A 19,157-nucleotide genomic window follows, 5' to 3' on the forward strand; every position below is an offset into this window, starting at 1 on the left:
TAAAGTGATTTATTATTATTTTGGATTAAAGTTTAAAACATGTAAGAACTCATATTTTAGATAATGAATTCTCATTATTGGAATGTCTGGATCTGGGACAAGGGTAGTAGTAATAATAATAATAATAATAATAATAATAATAATTAAATCTTTATAAGTCTTTTGAAAAGTAGCCTTCATTCATCAAAACAGATGATGAAGGCATGATAAACATTATTTTGTCTGCCATGTAACAATTTATCACAGGCTTGCATGTCTTACATCAAAATTTAACTGGTTCCCATGATTGATAGCCTAAAATAATATTCATATATATTTCTTCAACATTATTTTATTTAAATTATAATTGTTTAGAAAATAGTTCATTTTTCTTTTGGCAAAGTAAGGTTACAAGTTCCCTCACCTCGATATGTTCGATTAATTTTAATATCTTGATAAACTCAATGAAAATCAGAGGGCAAACTTTTATATATCCTACAATTTGTGGCAGTATTATGACTGAAATTAACCCATCCAACCATGGTCTCCCACTATCACTGAATGAAAATGTCTTGAGTAGGATGAAAATTCTTCATTTTAAAATTCTATTGCAATGTAGTGGTTTATGTAGTGGTTGCTGGCTGTCTTTTTAGAGAATGGCCGCACTGAAAACATACTGCCCTCTGTTGGCTACAAATAGACACAGATCAGCCTTACTGAGGAATGCCACTGAGACACCAATATTTACATAGTTTAAAGCTTTCTAATAACGGGAAAATACACAGCTGAAACACTAGATATGCATATAAAATGCACTAGAAAGGCTTCTGGGGCAAATCATGTTAAGGTTATAAAAAAGCAATATGTGATGTTAGTTTGTGGTAGGCCTAATGTGTAGGGGCACACAATAGATTAAAATGTAGGCTAAATCTAAAAATGCTGTTTAAAAGAACGATAATAACATGGTTTATGTGAGGGGCTAAGCCAAATCAGTATTATTTATTAATGTATTTCATAATTTACCGTTTCTGCATCTGTTGCATGGCTGATCAGGTTGTGCCTACTTCTAGCCAAAGATTTGATAGATTTGAGACGCACAAATTACACTCATATCTATAAACAAACAGCTGACATTTCAACGTCAAGGAATTCAATGAAATTAAAATTATTTTATTAAACGCCAAAAGTCCCTCTTCAGTGCGCGTGGGTTCAATATAAACAGCCCCCGCGAGCTTACGGGACGTCCGTCACATCTCACGCGCGCTGCCTGCAGGTGCGTGGAATCCTGTGAGTGTCTGTGGCGAAAGCTCCGCCCCTGTCAATGCAAACAATTGAAGAAAACTCGCGATCGAAAGCTGAACTACGTTACTGACACATTTCAAAACTCGAAAGCTCTGAAAGAGGTCAGCACGCGCTCCTGTACTTTCTGCAGTAGGCATATGTCTTTTTCAACTCAGTCTTCCCTGAATTTTTAGTTATTTGTTTAACTATTAGCTTTAACCATACTGGTTTTTGCATTTAATGTGGTAATGAAAAAAGCTGAATGATATACGTTTCTGTTTTCAGATGTGTTCAGATGAAGAGCGCTCGATGGCGGGGGGCTCCGGTAACGGAAAGTTGCGTCGGTGGCTGATAGAGCAGGTGGACACCGGAAAATACCCTGGACTCGTGTGGGAGAACGATGAGAAGAGTATCTTTCGGATTCCGTGGAAGCACGCGGGCAAGCAGGACTACAACAGGGAGGAGGATGCTGCGCTCTTCAAGGTACAGTCAGGATGAACGTTGAGGGGAAGAGAAACACACACATGCAGCGTCAGTAAAGCATTATTTCTCCCATGTGATCTTACTAATATTTCATATTTCAATACATGGTCTATTTACGTGACGTTCATTTGTGTTATTAAAATGCATTCAAGTGCAGTTGTTAGACAACACATATGTTTTTACCATATTTAAATTGTTTTGTTTATATATATATATATATATATGGTGCTTATATATGTCTAGGTGGTGTAACTTTTGGATTAAAATGTCATAAAAAGGCTGAAATCATTACGTAGTGCAATGTTTGCATAATCACATATATAGCACTTTTTATGAGAAAGCGCTTTTTTTTAATTTCAGGTCAAACTTGATTCGCAAGACTCAAAACTTCAGTTTTTGTAAAAAAATAAATAAAAATACCTCACTAAAATATGTTTGAAAAATTTTGAAAGCAACAAATTAAGTTGTGTTTTCAAGGTGGAAGGAAGGACAATGGTCACAACCACTCCACATCTGTAAATCTGTAAATCAAAAATTTTGTGAAAAATGTATGAAACCAGCATAAAACGAAGGTTACTTTTCTTGGAACTTGCCACATGTATTTTAAACTAGATTTCTTTAAATATTTCTCCTTTTTATGGACATCCTTATGTTTTATTGACCCATGTGTTGGCCTCTTGGTTTGCTCACTTTTCTGCAGGCTTGGGCACTATTCAAAGGCAAATACCGGGAGGGTATCGACAAACTTGACCCACCAACTTGGAAAACACGTCTTCGATGTGCTCTTAACAAGAGCAATGACTTTGAGGAGCTTGTGGAGCGCAGTCAGCTTGACATATCAGACCCCTATAAAGTGTATAAGATTGTTCCGGTGGGATCCAAAAAAGGCAAGGGAGGAGAAAAACATCAAATGACATCAAACAGAGTAGAACAGCTGTTTGCTGCCATTTGTCTTATAAATACTTCTTTAGATATCTGATGAAAAGCAATGAAAATATTTCATATTTAAATGTTGCAGTATCCAGATATCTTGAAGATTCACAGTCCAATTCAAGCTCACCCAGTTATCCAATACACCCACCTTATCCACCAGCACCATCTCAGGTTAGAATCAAACATCATCTTTGCTTTGGGTGTTCCTATCTTTGCACTTCAGATCACTATTATGTGCTTGTCATTACAGGTGTGCAACTATCTTTCTCCAGCAGACAGAGGATGGAGGGATTACTCCACCCTCTCTGAGATCTCTTACAGCCAGAGCCCCTACACTTCACGCTGGGACCCTGGTACTTTGTGTGTTTGAGAGAGCAAGTACAATTACTGTAAGTTCAGGTAGCATGCAGTTGCATTGACATATTCCTGTATGTGCAGGGTACCAGTTCAGTGGCTCTTTCTACAGTTGCAATGCATCTGATCCACAGCTGTCACCCTTAACCCTGGACACCAGCATGAGATCTGCTGAGGCTATGGCCCTCTCAGGTACATAATCATAAACACACAGAGACAGTGACAGGCTGGATTGATCTTTAAGTATTGATATTTCTGATAATGATTTTGAGGATCATCTGGATGATTTCAGTGATCAGATTGAAAAGAACGTTTGGTGAACTCTGACCTGCGAATTTGTATCACGTGAAGACGTGTGACCAATAGAAGAATGATACATCATGGTGTGTCCTCTTAGCTGAATTAAAAGAACTTTACATGTGGAGCAGACTGCATATTTTAACATTTTTGATATATGTTGAATTATGATTTTTAAAAAGACGAATGTATGACACAGTATGACATCAAATTACAGCCGTTAAAGTGTCTGTAGAAATTCTGTGTGTTCAAAGTCTGGAGTGACTGCTGCTTTATTAAATTGTGTTTAGAAAGATTTGAACTGAGCGTTAGATGATGGCAGGTAATCTAAGTGTTTATTTCATTTGATCTCCTTCTCTGTTAGATTACCGCTTACATGTGGTGGTGTTTTACCGGGACACTCTGGTGCGAGAGGTAACAGTGAGTAGTCCAGAGGGCTGTCAGCTGGGCCCTAGCAGAGAGGGACAGGCCTACGCTTCACCTGGGGCTCCAGAACTGGTCGAACTCCCTCATGCTGAAGGGGCATCTCTGGAGCGTGGCGTTACACTCTGGATGGCCCCTGACGGGCTCTACGCCCGTCGTCGCTGCCCCTGCAGGGTGTACTGGGAGGGAGCTCACGCACCACCTACCGACAAGCCCAACAAGCTGGAGAGAGAACAGAACTGCAAACTGCTGGACACTCATCTGTTCATAACAGGTTAGTGCATAGTAACATATTCATGTGTAAGGCATTTCAGATAAATAACACTAAGATTTTGACAAACACATGATCTGATGTCATTAATTGGAAAACAAGAAAAAAACAGAAAGGTTACTTCATCACTCATCATTTTTAGTAAGCACTGAGAGACATTTATTGTAAATCTTTATGCCTGTCTATTCATTCTGTTTGTATACATCATATTTGACATCTCCAAAGATACACACATTTTTACAGTAAACACAGACATCAAAAAGCTTTTACAGTAAATAGTGTGTCACATTATCTGTGGGTTGATATTCAGTGACAGTCACAGAGTCAGTCATCTTTGAGTTGCAACTCACTCACGCCCACCTTCTGTCAGATTCACTGATTGTTTTGATTCTCACAGAACTTTCCAGCATATGATGAATACAACTCAAGTACCACAGAAATTACATGTGCCACATTAGACCTAAAGCTCATAGTACTATGGAAAGCAAATAGAAAATGAGAGAAAAAAATGTTTGTTTTACAGAAAGAGATAAGATCATAAACTTTACCCAATGGCTTGAGAAACATGTTCAGTTATTTTCCATTTACAAATAAACACTTTGTAACAAGGATGTACATAAATATTCAAGATTCAAAGTAATAGTTTAAGATTTGGTCATTTTGATTGACCGTTAATCTGAATAATCTACCACATTTTATGCAGACGTTCAAACGTTTGGGGTCAGTACGATTTTTTCTTTTTTGAACGAAATTGACACTTTTATTCAGCAAGGATGCATTAAATTAACAAAGATATTTAAGAGATTTACAATATTGCAAATGTTTTCTATTTTAAATAAATGCAGTTCTTTTGAAATCCTGTAAGATCTTTCAAAAACATAAAACAAAAATCTGATGTATTTCTGCGATTAAATGTGTCCTCCTCTGTATCTTCTGTAGAGTTGCAGAGTTACACCTTGCACGCTCGTCCTGTGCCATGTTCCCAAGTGCTGCTATTCTTTGAGGATGAGAGCACCGATACTCAAAGACCAAGAAGGACCTTCACAGTGCAGGTACATTTCTTTGGTTCCTTATAATACAGATGAAGTTAGGAACAAAACATAAATGATATTCATGTCATCTTAATTGGCTTTTGTCATCATGTCACAGGTTGAGCCACTGTTTGCTCGCCAGCTTCTTTTCCTCACCCACCCTGGCAGCATGAACTACATCCGCAGCCATGAGCTTTCACACCTGCCCCCTGAACACAACCTCTCCCCGACCCAAGATTACCACAGAGTCATCACGCATCACCATAACAATGGCCCTCAAAACTGACCTTGGCAGCTTGTCACTCCACTCTTAATCCTGGATTAACATCTTGTTTAACCCAGGGTTAAAACAAGTTTTTATCCTGGGTTAAAGGGATCGTTCACACACACAAAAAAAGATTCTGTCATCATTTACTCACCCTCATGTCGTTCCAAACCTGTATGACTTACTTTCTTCTGTGGAACATAAAAGAAGGTTTTGAAGAACATTGGGAACCAAATAACCCAGTGACTTCCATTGCATGGTCAAAAAATAAAACACTGAGACATTTCTGAAATGTTATGCTTTTTTGTTCCACAGAAGAAAGAAAGCCATATAGGTTTACCATGAAATGAGGGTGAGTAAATGATGACGGACTTTTCATTTTTGGGTTAAGCTACTTTCACATTTGTAATTTGCAAAGGGGGTTAGCACCACTTTTAACTCAGGGTTACAAAGCTTTGCTTATGAACAGATGATGGACAAGTTCACCAAGTGCCATACTTGTCCAATCAATATGCAAATAGGAATGTTAACCCAGGGTTTAAATATGTACAGTGAAAAATCTCAAATTTAAAAACCCAGGACTAAGTAATAACCCAAGGTGAAGTTTAAACAGGACTGTTAACCCTGGGCTAACTGTAAAAATCGCACAAGTCTTGTAAGCTAAAGTGTAAAAGGTAAATGTTGGAATTCTGCTGTGCACCTAGAGCCTTTCGGGACACTAGAACTGAGCTGAATCCCACCAGGATAATCTAGAATGATAACAGACAACATCAAATGCAAGACTGTTGTCATGTTTAATACTGAGAATGATGCAAATCTGTGTAAAACTCACAAGGATGAATGATTGTATTATGTCAATATATGTGTGGGCTGTTTGCTGACATGACAAAAGAATGTAAAGTGTGAATATTAGCTGTGACTCATTGTTTCTAGTTACATTTGATTGAGCTGCATTCAGAATATAAAAATCCAAAGGCTACGCATTTAGGGAAAAAGTGATAACCTTTCAGTTTTCGAATTGCAGTTCTTTTATAAACATGTTTGGGTAAAATTCTGACAAAATGGTCTACTTTTTTTATTCTACTACTTTTGCTTTTTTTTGTTACCGAGATGCTCAAAATGCCTCAAAATTGATGCCACCTTTGGTTTTAATAAAAAAGTGAAAAACTGAGTGTATGTGCTCTTGATTCCTGACCTGTACAGGGTAAAAATTACATCTAAATTATTAATCAGCACAACTGTTTTCAATAGTTAACGATAAGAAATTTTTCAACACCAAATCAACATAATGCAATGATTTCTGAAAGATCATGCGACACTGAAAACTTGAGTAATGGCAATTGCCATCACAAGAATAAATTAAATTTTAAAAATGTATTCAAACAGAAAACAGTTATACTAAACTGTAATAATATTTCACAATATTAAAGTTTTTACTATATTTTGGGTCAAATAAGTGCAGCCTTGGTGAACATAAGAGACTTCTTTCAAATACATGAAAAAATCTTAGCTACCCTGAACTTTTGAACAGTAGTCAATCTCAAAATTATAGCGCTCCTTTACTCTCTTTCCACTAATTTTGCTTTGAAGTTCATTTTTATTTCTACTGGATAAAACTACAGGTGCATCTCAATAAATTAGAATGTCGTGGAAAAGTTCATTTATTTCAGTAATTCAACTCAAATTGTGAAACTCGTGTATTAAATAAATTCAATGCACACAGACTGAAGTAGTTTAAGTCTTTGGTTCTTTTAAAGGGGTCATATGATGCTGCTAAAAAGAACATTATTTTGTGTATTTATATGTTATCTGCAGAGAATATAAGACAGGGTGTGTAAGCGAATGACAGCACACACACAGGATGGTGTTTGTGGTTTGGAGACAGGATGGTGCGGGCAGTCTTAACTTGGTGACATCACAGAGGAAGAGGCAGACTGACAGAAGTATTATTTATTCTTTCTTCTCAATGAAAACAGCCAGAATGTCTCATTGGTTGTTGTTTTGTTGCCCTGAAAGCAATAATGAACAATGTTGTGTACTACGTAAAATTTTGATCGGCCTATTTTCTTTGAAAAGTAACTAATTAGGTCAAAAGGTCTTGAAACTATGCTATAGTATGGGATTGTTAGCTTTGGGATGCATGGGACATCCTGAGAAACTTTCGAGATGTTTTACATAAACAAAACTTCTTCGAGTTTTCCACTGTTTATGGACTCACGGCTCTATATTAGCACATAAACATGTTTTGGATCATTTTCCGCTGCCTACAGAGTGGAAAGGTGCAATCATTAAAAACTTCCCTTAAGCTGTACAGCCTGAGATCAATACACCCACTCTTTCACCTGCTGCCGCACGAGGCTTTGACGCTGTTCTGTCAAATTGCTTCCCTTAAATGATTGGGTGTCAAGCGTTCTAAATTTAGAAGAATAGAAATCAACAAACAACACTGAGTGTTGGGAAAATAACGGAATGAGTTATGACGAGACAAAAGTAGAAACAAATATTCAGATCATTGTGGAGAGTTTCTGATGGCATGTTGGCAGCCTGCGAGAACTTTCAACTCATCTTGTTTTCTAGTCAGTTATCTCTTAAACTCCTTAACCACATGCCAATGCTGGGTTACACAGCATTTAATAGCAGTTTACTGTAAAGGACACCTCTCAATACTGAACACTTCCTCCTGGGACAGGTAAAATTACCCCCGCATTGCTGAGGAGGGGCAGGGTGTGTATCGTTCCGTCTGACACTAGACAGGGTGTGTACATGAATCGCTGACGTGTGGTCATAATAGACTTCAACACAAAACGACTCTCTTGATAAAAAGAGTCATTTCAGAACTCAACAGTTTCATCTACTAAGAGGAAAACTCACTCTCACACACACAAAAACATATATCTTGCAATTACTCTAGCAACTGTCTTGCACATTAACATTTGCAGAAAACCCACTGCGCAAGAGCACATAATTTTATTTAGGCTTTTAATGCGCATCTGGACAAAGAGGTAGTGCAACTTTTCAGATTAATGAGCCTGTTAATTATCAACAGGCCACTACATGCTCACAAGAAAACAAGTGTAATTCAGCAAGTAGAAAAGGGTATATTAGTGGCACTAAATTGACTTTTAATGGTTCTGAATGGTTTTTAAAACTGAAATGGTGTCTTAGTGTTACAACTCAGAGGTGCTGTTGAAATGTTGGGGATTTGTGAAGGCTTATCGCTTCACAGGCTGAAAAGAGGCAGGCTTGAAGCAATTAAGCTGTAGCTTCATACTACTCTTAAACTTATTCAGTAGCTCCTCCAAGAGTCTAAGAAAAAAAGAGAGAGATAGAGGTGTATTAGAAAAAAATGGAAACTACTAAACAAGCCAAATTTACCATCAATAAACAAAATTATCACTAAACATCTGTACTTATTTTAAATATGTCTGATATCTGTACTTATTGCACTATTGTGCCAGGACAATCCGCTCAATTCTTTTTAAAAAAAGATTTCTATTTCAAATGAAAGCTGTTATTTTGAACTTTCTATTCACCAGAAAATCCTGAAAAAATGTGTCATGGTTACCACAAAAACATTAAGCAGCTCAACTGCTTTCAACACTGGTAATAATAATAAATGTTTCTTGAGACGGAAATAAGCATATTAGAATGATTTCTGAAGGATCATGTGACGCTTGAAAACTGGAGTAATGGCTGCTGAAAATTCAGCCTTGCCACCACAGGAATAATTTACATTTATTTAAAAAAAAATATATTGACAGTAGTATTGCTGATAGTATAATGTATGATAGTATAAATGTATTTCGATCAAATAAACACAGTATTTGGTTATCATAAGAAACCTCTTTCAAAAACATTACCAACCCCAAACTTTAAATGTTAGTGTATGTGTTAAAAATATGTATTTGCTTAAATGTAAAAGTAAAGTACTTTTTATTACTATTTTCAGTTATATCTGGTAATGTATTTTCTCCATAACAGCTATAAATTCATAAACACACTCTGGCTGGAAAATGATGGCATACGATCCAAAACATTACTGATCGGTTAAAACTTTCAACCCATTCAAATGGATGCTTCCAAGTCTATTACAAGTCATTTGCACTTTAGTATCTTAAGGCAGCCCACTTTGAATGCAAATCAATCACTATGGAATCTGCTTGCCCAGTAGTTTTAACAGTTTCATACCTTGAAGTGATCTATATTATCAGGGCTTGCTCAGTGATTTATGATTTACACCCCCAAAGTGGTCAATCGCATGGCAATTAATCAATAGCATGTGAGACAAATTTAAATACCAAGAAGTTCCTTTCAGATGACTGTTACACCTGGACAAATCAGACACACAATTAAACAGATCATTGGTCATTGTGTGTATTATTACTCTTCTTGTATATTGTATACTGTTTTATGCATGCTTATGATAGTACCACTAGTTAGTGTAACCTCACCTATACCACGTTTGGTATCTATGAATTTGTGTTTTGATGATCTAAATGAGATATATATTATATGTTGATACCTATGCAACATATATGTGTTCTAAGAATCTTTAATAGTTTTTGCATCAGCACCCAATCCAGTTACATATGCAAAATACCATGTTCGAAGACAAAGAGTCGTGAACTTTCCCTCCTAAAGTTTAAGTCACCATTGGCTCACTGACCCCCTGGAGCTGTGACCTCCATAGAAATTAAAAGGCCTCACTACATCAGGGAGGTCACTGATGTAGTGAGGCCTTTTAATTTCTCTTAGATCTTCATCTTCTGCTTCGTCTTCTGGTTGCTGCTCGTGTGGGACTCATTAAGTCCCAGGGCCTCGACTACAGCCATGTCTTCACTTTTCACCTGGGAGAAAACTCTCCTGACCTCAACAGACTCATAATAACATCTTTCAAGTTCATCACTCTACAACCCGGAAGAATCTGATCGCAACTTCAACACCACCAAACCATCAAGACTTTCATCTGAGACTGCATCCGGATGCTCGTTGAACAGATTAGTTGATTGTAATATCAATTCTGCTACAGGTACTACTAGCAGCTGATATAAATAATTATAATCAATCTTAATTAATTTTAATTATTTATATAAATGTCCATTTTGAGCTAATTTGCTATGTGACTGAACCAAACAAGGTCACTTGGACAAGTCATGTCATGACATTTGAGCTCAGCTCTAATTATCATCATCTCTGATGACTAACATTTGTTTAAATGTTAAGAGTTTTTCAGTGTGAAATATAACATTCAGCATGTATTTGACTGAAACTGTGATAACTTACTTCTTGTCAGCTCCACTCTGTAGCTGTGGTAGAGCTTCCAATGCCTGCTTAAAACTAGCGCTGAGACACAGAGGAGACATATGAGACAACATCACACACCCACATTATCATACTAACACTTTTTGGTTTTAATTGTATTAAGACATCTGTGTTGAACGTGTTTATGTCTTACAGACTCTCTGATGTGAGGTACAGCTCTATGGCGTCTCGCAGCGCACAGATTTCCAGACGTGCCTAGAGAGAGAAATATTAATGATGGTGAAAAATTATGATGTGGATTTCAACACCTTAAGATCAAATGTTGACTGTCCCGATGACTTGTACCTGCAGTGCACCGTTTTTACTAAAGGAGGACACACACTGCATCAGACGGCTCATTTCTTCAGCTATAGCCTCAATGATCTTTGATAAAACACGAGAAACCAGCTCCTTGGAAACTGTGAAAACCTGAAAGAGCAAAAAAAAAAACAGATTCTTTGAGACTGTCTATTAATTTCACCAATATGTTTTAGCGCCAAATGAAGATATTAATGGCTGCTGAAAATTCAGCTTTGCAATCACAGGAATAAATTACATTTTAAAATACAATGAAATAAAAAATATTAATTTTGAATTGTAATAATATTTCACAATATTGCTGTTTTTTTCTATAGCACAATAAACAAATAAATACAGCCTTGGTCAGCTTAATACTTAATACTCCGAATACAATCGGAGTTGTATTAAAAAAATGTCCAAGCTTTATAATAGCAGTGAATGGGGGTTGAGATTTTGAACCCCAAAAAAGTGCATCCATCCATCATAAAAAGTACTCCACACGGCTCCGGACGGTTTATAAAGGCCTTCTGAAATGAAGTGATGTTTTTGTGTAAGAAAAATATCCATATTTAAAACTTTATAAACCGTAATCTCTAGCTTCCACTAACTGTCGTACGCATGTTCACTAAAGAGTGGCGTTCCAGCAGATGCTGTAGGATGTAGGCATAGCGTAAGCTCTGGTGAGAAGTGTTCCAAACTTGGAAGCGCAGCGGAGAGAGCAAAACAAAACACCGGTCATGATTTAGAAGTACAGAGGATTTTTATATAAGCCAAGAGGAGACTGGTTTTCCTTTGCTGTAAACAAAACTTGGTTCTCACGAGACTAGCATATTCTCATCGGAGCTTATGCTACGCGTACTTCCTATGTCATCCGCTGGAACGCCACTCTCGTGAATGCGCATACGACAGTTAGCAGTTCGTTTCTTCCACAAACGCATCGCGTCGCTTCAGGAGGCCTTTATTAATCTCCCGGAGCCGTGTGGAGTACTTATCATGATGGATGGATGCACTTGTTTGGACTTCAAGATCTCAGCCACCATTCACTGCCGTTATAAAGCTTGGAAGAGCCAGTTACATTTTTTAATGTAACTCCGATTGCATTCGTCTGAACGAAGAAAGTCATATACACCTAGGATGGCTTGAGGACAAGTAAATCATGGGGTAATTTTCATTTTTGGGAGAACTATCCCTTTAAGAAATGTTCATTACAAATTGTAACCAACCCCTCAAATAGTAGTGTATATTTACAGTTGACTGTACGTTTCGTCATGATTTTTTTTTCCCACCAAGCTTGTCACATTGAATTCTGGGATTGTCTTATCCACTAAGACAACATGTAATGCTGTCTTAGAATTTGGCCAAAACAAGGTACCTTATAATGAAACAGTGTTGCTGCTTACTTTTTAGAATTGAAAGTGTAAACATAAAGCTTTTAAATGCTGTCTATGTAAAGAGCTCACAAGGTTTTGGAACAGAAAAGGTGGCATTCTTAAAGTTTAAGATGTCTAACAGAGCATCTTTTAAAGCAGATGAGCGATTTGTCGAACTGAAGGTTTGAGCATCTCACCTCAGCATGAACAGAGATGATGCTGACCAAAGCCTCCTTCAAATAACTCCTCACACCTGAGTCAGAAAGAGAGAAAGGGAATGAGAAAAGATAGATCAATGAGTCATGTTCATGCTTTTTAAGGTTCAAGAAAGGTTTAAACAGGGGGATAAGGAACCATCTGAAACATAGAAGGTGAGAGGAAAATCTTATCAGCTTCTCTTCACAAGTATGACATGGTTTTGCCTAGTTGTCATAAATGTTATAATTAAGACACGTTGTGTGTGTGTCCTCATTCCTCCATACTGAGGTCAAGCAAAATCATCCCCTTCAACATATCTCAAATGTTTACAGTATGTTTATTTACTTTCTTTGCACTATTAAAGTAATCACTTCTTAAAACAACCAATCTTGTATTACCAGGATAAAAAATATCTGCTCTGTAAGATTTTATATTCTATACATTACTGATAGGGTCAGTAAGATTTGTTTTGTTTTGTTTTGGAGATGTCTCTTATGCCCACCATGGTTGCATTTATTTGATCAAAAATACAGAAACATTAATATTGTGAAATATGATTACAATTTAAAGTAACTGTGTTCTATTTAAAGTGTAATTAATTCCTGTGATGGCAAAGCTGAATTTTCAGCAGCCATTATTTCAGTCTTCAGAGTCACGATCCTTCAGAAATCATTCTGATATGCTGATTTGGTGCTCAAGAAACATTTCTTACAGATATCAATGTTGAACAGTTGTGCTGCTAAATATTTTGTCGAAACCATGATACTTTTTCAGGATTCTTTGATGAAATTGCTATGAACAGCATTTATTTATTTGAAACATAATTTTTTGCAACATGTCTCACTGTCACTTTAGATCAATATAATGCATCCTTGTTGAATAAAAGTATTAAAGGGGTCGTTCACCCAAAAATGCTAATTCAGTCATTTATTACACACCCTCATGTTGTTTCAAACCCGTAAGACCTTCATTCATCTTCGGAACACAAATTAAGATATTTTTGATGAAATCCGAGAGCTTTCTGACCCTGCATAGACAGCAACGCAACGGAAACGTTCAAGGTCCAGAAATGTAGTAAGGTCAACGTTAAAATAGTCCATGTTACGTCAGTGGTTCAACCTTAATACCTCAGATGATGCCAACCCTCAGACAACATACAAAACTACCAAATTTTGCTATAAGTTTGATTGCATCATATAAAAAAAACTTGAATTGAATTGAATTAATATTATGAAGATACGAGAGTCGTCATTTTTGTTTTCTTTGCGCACAAAAGCTATTCTCGTAGCTTCATAAAATTAAGGTTGAACCACTGATGTCACATGGACTATTTTAACGATGTCCTTACTACATTTCTAGGCCTTGAAAGTGGTAGTTGCGTTGATGTCTATGCAGGGTCAGAAAGCTCTCGGATTTCATCAAAAATATCTTGATGAATGAAGGTCCTACAGGTTTGGAATGACATGAGGGTGAGTAATTAATTACAGAATTTTCATTTTTGGGTGAACTAATTCTTTAATAAAAGTATTTTTTTAAAAATCTTATTTATCCCAAACTTTTGAAAGGAAGTGTACATTCATGTGTAATAATACTGTTTTTTTAAATTTATTAGATAAAGATGATGAACTGATTGGGAGCTAAATCGGAGCAGTTGCGAAGAAAAGTAGGTTTTACACAGTTCAACAAGTTCTTCTTATAACATCTCAGAAGCAGGAAGCGTTCTTGTAAGTTCACAAATGATTCACATAACCAATAGCATGTAGTCAAGTATGCACCAACACACCCAATCAATATACACACACACTTTACCATAACTGAAACTGACATAAAAGCAATGACGGCAGACTGAAACTGCAGATTCAAGACAAGCAAAAGTGTTTGTGGAGCTTTCTCTATTAGCACCATCTCCAGGGTGATGGTGTTTCAAACAGACAATGTCTTCTAGAAACGTCCACAGAGTGTTGTCAACATACAGATTACATGATTGAGGTGTGTGTTACCTGTAGGTGGCAGGCAGTCTTTCCAGTCAAAGTATCCGGCATAGATGCCAGGCTCCAGAGAGCCGACGATAGGATCAGATTTTTTCTCGATGTACGTCTCAAACAGATATTCATCCAGCTGTCTTAACGCCTCTATGCTGACCTGAAGAACAAGAGCATGCCTTCAGTTTAATTACAAACCACTGATCATACAAGACTCTCTCCTGAAACACAGAAGTACATGTGACCATAAGAAACCATTAACATCACACACTTCTTGCAGAATGAGTAGAGACCACTCATGCATGTCCATCATTTTGATGTGTGTTGAACTTTAGGGAAGTCCTCAAAAACCAGAATGGAAAGCACCATCTTAAAAGGGGACAAAATCTGTGGGAACTCTGTGAAACACCAGAGATGGACATCTGTCCTGACAGATGAGTGTCAATCTTCACTGAGAAGCAGTCCAAATGTTGTTACATATTTTTAACTAGACTTTTATACATTTTGAAGAAAATGAAAAAGCCTTGTCCATGCAATTTTATTGTGTTGCTATGCAGTTCCTAAAGTGTCCTTGGTGCTTTGCTAGGGTGCCATTTACTGGGCCAAGTCAAAAGAGCCCATCCCTATGGATATTCTGAGTCCTGGATTTTGCTCCTTTTAAAAGTCCACCTGGCAAAAAATTATCTACAGTCCAGACCGTTCATAAATAGCACAGTTCTTCTTAAAGGAGACATATTATGCCCCTTTTTACAATATATAATATAAGTCTCTGGTGTCCCCAGAATGTGTCTGTGAAGTTTCAGCTCAAAATTCTCCACAGATAATTTATTATATAATTTTGAAAATGCCTATTTTGAGTGGAAGCAGAAACACGCTGTTTTTCGGGTCTGTCTCTTTAAATGCAAATGAGCTGCTGCTCCCCGCCCCCTTTTCCAGAATAGAGCTGCGCCTTTACAGCTCAGACCTGCTAAAAACATCTGTTTTGGTTCTGATTATCATGTTTATCGCGCTGAAATCATGCGTTTTAAACCATATGAGTTTAAACTTCTGATATACGGTTTTCTGAGTGCACACATCCGAAGCACACGGACAGAAAGCGGCTGTCACAGCATGTGAGTACTAAACTTAGTTCTCATTCACACACAAGTTTACGTTTAAAACACACGAGTTATAAAAACAGTCGGTTATGTCTGTGAAGGTAAACTGCTGGGAAATAAATTGCATGTTTATTTTAGATCTGTGTGGCAGCAGCAATATACATTAAATAAATCAATAAATCCACTGCTCTCTTGTCTCTGAGGCTGGGACTCTAAATAGTGTTCTGTGCTCATCTGTGCAGCCAAAGACAGAAGAGTTAGCATGTTTTGCTCAAAGTTTCGCCATGGCATTAGAACTGGTACACCGTTGTCGCTTGCAAAAACACAATAACGGCGCCGCGGGTGTAAACTTACAGATTAAGGGGCGGTAATATTATAATGAGATCCCTTTGCCACATCGCCAAGGGAGTGAAATCAGACACGCTCGTTTTCTCAGACGCTTGCAGAAAACAAAGTTACTGGGTTAATCTTTTTCGCGTTTCCTTGATTGGTAGATGCACTGTGGACCTGATTATAGCACTTAAAACCTGGAAAAGATTTTCATATGTCACCTATAAGCTGATTTAAGGCCTCTTACCTGAATGCTGCAAAAAACAGATTTTCTTGCTCAATATATATATATATATATTTTTTTTAAATTTTATTATTATTTTTTTCCAGTACAAATATCTAAACATATTTAATTCAATCACTTGAGAAGCAAAATGACATTAGATGACAAGCCCTGTTTCCTGAAAAATTTATCAAAATTAAGTAATTTTACACTTAAAACATGAAAAATAAGAAAATAAACTATATTTTATTTAAGTTTATTTTTCTTACCCGATTTGCAGATATATATTTTTTCCTTGTTTTGTGCATAAAGTCACTTAATTTTGATACATTGTCCAGAAAACAAGACATAATAAACTAAATTTTGCTTCTTAAGTAAATGTACATTGATTTAAGAATGTTTAGATATTTGCACTGGAAGACAAGACAAGACAAAAAGAGGGGGGGGGCACAAAATATATTTAGCACAAATATAATGAAATTTAATACTAAATAATAAAGCTGTGGTTTAAAATTCAGCAATTAAATCAGGGCCGGTCTAGTAGGTGGATCAACCACGGTGTCCAACTGCATCGGGCAGATCCCTTTCTGCACTGCCATTGGTAACTGCTGCACTGCTTCACAAAATATTTGCATAAAGTTAAGCTCTGCTAACGGTCATTGTCAGTGTAAACCCCACTGTAGAGTAAATGGTTTGTTCAAATTCTTCATCACAATTTACAAAATAGTGATGCAGCTCTAAATCACTCTGAAAACCACTATAATGCAAGATCAATAATCAATTATTATCTCTTGTCTGTACTAAGATAAACATGTCAGAGTCACTTTATGATCATGTAATAAACCTCTCCTGTGAGTTATCAAGCTCATATTCAGAGTTAAATCTCTCTGAAAGGTGCAATGCAGAGTATTCTCATCATACTTTATTGATCTACACAAACCCGTTGTGTTACACAAAGCCCAACACACTCATTCACTATGATCTGCATCGAAACCATCAGTATTTACTGGAAAGGCCAACCATAACCTTTCATGAGGGCTTCACCCTCTCCTCTCTAGGGCACAAAAGCCACCTTAAGTGAGTGTGTTGTAATGTCACCATGAAAAACCCTTGAGCTTCTCCTCAATCTACATGAGTCATTCTCACTTCAGTAAAATATACATAATTTACCACACTTGGAAACACATCTGTTATCACTTAGAAAAAAGAAAATGCCAACTGTGGACTGGAGTAAAAAGGAAGTGTGCATGTGTCTTTGTACCCTGATGATCTTCTCTGCAGTGGTGAAGCCGTTCTTCTCCAGGTGCTCAGCCAGACTGAGAAACGTGTGTCTCTCCAGATACTGACAGTTACTGAGGATGATGAGGAGACGTTGCTCCTACATGAGCCAGAACAAACACACACACAGCAACTGAATCAGTTACAATGAACATATATATACGTATCTAGAGAGAGATTTGTGTCCCTTATACATTAAATTGTAATGATTAGAGTGATTTAGAATGATTTCTGAATGATCATGTGACACTTAAGGCTGAAGCTTTGCCATCACAGAAATAAATTACATTTTTTAAAAATATGTTCAAAAAGAAAACAGTTATTTTAAATTGTAATAACATTTCATATAATGACTGTTTTTACTGTATATCTGATCAAATAAATGCAGCCTTGGTGAGCATAAGAGACTTAAAAACATTTTTAAAACATCCTACTAACCCCAAACTTGTACATTTATATACACTTGAACAAGAAATAGTCTGACAGTTTGTGAAGCAGTACTATTACAGGTATGATTGGGTATGTTTGTGCCTTTACTTAACCATAAACCAGTCTGTGAAGAAGAGAGAGAGTAAAACGGAGAAAGAGAGAGACAGGGGAAACCTGCAGCTCTTCCACTGCAGGCTTGGGGAAACCCCATGTGAGCTGCTGTTGCATTGTGCTCTGTGAAGAAAAAGCTGCTGTTTTTCACAACACATGACTCTTGTGCGTGATATTCAGATGTTTGCTGAGTTGCAGATGGAAACTGTGACAAAAGCATCCATAACGGAACACAGGATGTTTTCTTGGGAAAAGGGTTCTTAAGAACTAATAAATAACACACACACACAAAAAAAGAGTGGCATTTGAGGGCAAATTTTTTTTTTTTTTCACTATTTGTCTAAAATATTAAAAGAGGCATTTATTTGAAATATAGTGCAAATATTTTAACCAAAATGTCATGTTTCAAATTACAAACCAACATTATATGTATAGTTCAACATTTGCACAAAAAGTATTTGCATACTTTCTGATTGTCAAATGTTAGTGGAACATGTCCATAAGTTGATGTGATGAACTATACCCGTGGCTGCTCTGCTAGGACACCTGTGCAAACTTAAGGGAACTGACTTCATATGAACACTAAAAATCCCCCTTCATAGTAGACTAGTTAGTTGTAAAAATAATTTCAAATATATAAAGAAATGCCTAAAAAAAAACCCTGAAGTTTGTTCGTCGATGATGTCTAGCATAATGTCTTTTGCAGATGCCAATTTATTTTGATATTTTGTATCTAAAGTAAAGTCATTAGGCCATTTTAAATCTAACTTAAGCATCAGGAAGGGACCAAATATGCTTTGGGGTCACTGTAAACTCTATTTGTGTGGTTTAACCCCTTAGCATTCCTGTAAAATTTGCCTAATACGCCTAAAACACACAGTGTACCACGGCGGTACAGTGGAATGCTAACAGGTTAAACTTTTACTCAAGCACATGTGCGCGCACACACACACACACACACACACACAGCATTACTGAATAAGCACAAAAGAAAGGTTTAAATGGAGGGAGGAAGCACTCAAGGTTACTTGAGGTCTCTGAATATCTTCAATCAACAAGGCTTCGTTTTGATCATTTTTAAACACACTCTCTCTTTTTCTCAGTCTATCAGGTTTTCAGCTTTCAGTAGTACTCTGACACTGTGGTTCAGATACTACACATCAACACAGTGTTATTTGGATTTCAGTCAGTGACAAATCATTTAAAATAAAGTGAGAAGCT

The 19,157-nt window shown here is 36.8% G+C and overlaps 2 protein-coding genes across 3 annotated transcripts in view; one reads left to right on the forward strand and one right to left on the reverse strand.

The window, feature by feature from the left end:
* Nucleotides 1–1,381: 1,381 nt before the first annotated feature.
* On the forward strand, nucleotides 1,382–5,373 carry LOC107711625 (interferon regulatory factor 4-like). Its single transcript, XM_016516626.1, has 9 exons — nucleotides 1,382–1,410; nucleotides 1,546–1,743; nucleotides 2,444–2,630; nucleotides 2,762–2,847; nucleotides 2,927–3,029; nucleotides 3,115–3,222; nucleotides 3,692–4,024; nucleotides 4,961–5,073; nucleotides 5,171–5,373. Exons 2-9 carry the CDS (start codon nucleotides 1,546–1,548, stop codon nucleotides 5,336–5,338), a joined length of 1,296 nt encoding a protein of 431 aa, XP_016372112.1. The 5' UTR covers nucleotides 1,382–1,410; the 3' UTR covers nucleotides 5,339–5,373.
* Nucleotides 5,374–8,268: 2,895 nt separating this feature from the next.
* Nucleotides 8,269–19,157, reverse strand: part of LOC107711641 (exocyst complex component 2-like) — a 30,569-nt gene continuing 19,680 nt past the window's right edge. For both annotated transcript variants that reach the window (XM_016516642.1, XM_016516643.1), the window contains exons 22-28: nucleotides 17,380–17,496; nucleotides 14,487–14,628; nucleotides 12,486–12,541; nucleotides 10,925–11,047; nucleotides 10,773–10,834; nucleotides 10,601–10,660; nucleotides 8,269–8,623 (exon numbers count right to left, since the gene is read on the reverse strand). In XM_016516642.1, the coding sequence (XP_016372128.1) occupies nucleotides 8,530–8,623; nucleotides 10,601–10,660; nucleotides 10,773–10,834; nucleotides 10,925–11,047; nucleotides 12,486–12,541; nucleotides 14,487–14,628; nucleotides 17,380–17,496 (654 nt within the window). In that variant the 3' untranslated portion in view covers nucleotides 8,269–8,529. The remainder of the gene's footprint in view (nucleotides 8,624–10,600; nucleotides 10,661–10,772; nucleotides 10,835–10,924; nucleotides 11,048–12,485; nucleotides 12,542–14,486; nucleotides 14,629–17,379; nucleotides 17,497–19,157) is intronic.

The sequence above is a fragment of the Sinocyclocheilus rhinocerous genome, unplaced genomic scaffold (genome assembly GCF_001515625.1).
Source record: "Sinocyclocheilus rhinocerous isolate Xijiao unplaced genomic scaffold, SAMN03320098_v1.1 scaffold1169, whole genome shotgun sequence".
In the NCBI taxonomy this organism is placed as follows: domain Eukaryota; kingdom Metazoa; phylum Chordata; class Actinopteri; order Cypriniformes; family Cyprinidae; genus Sinocyclocheilus; species Sinocyclocheilus rhinocerous.

What these genes read in the sequence shown, in the direction of transcription:
- LOC107711625 (XM_016516626.1), top strand. Translation starts at nt 1,546, where the DNA reads ATGTGTTCAGATGAAGAGCGCTCGATGGCGGGGGGCTCCGGTAACGGA. An exon ending in ATCCACCAGCACCATCTCAG is followed by an intron (nt 2,848 to 2,926) that starts GTTAGAATCAAA and finishes TTGTCATTACAG; the next exon opens with GTGTGCAACTATCTTTCTCC. An exon ending in GAAGGACCTTCACAGTGCAG is followed by an intron (nt 5,074 to 5,170) that starts GTACATTTCTTT and finishes ATCATGTCACAG; the next exon opens with GTTGAGCCACTGTTTGCTCG.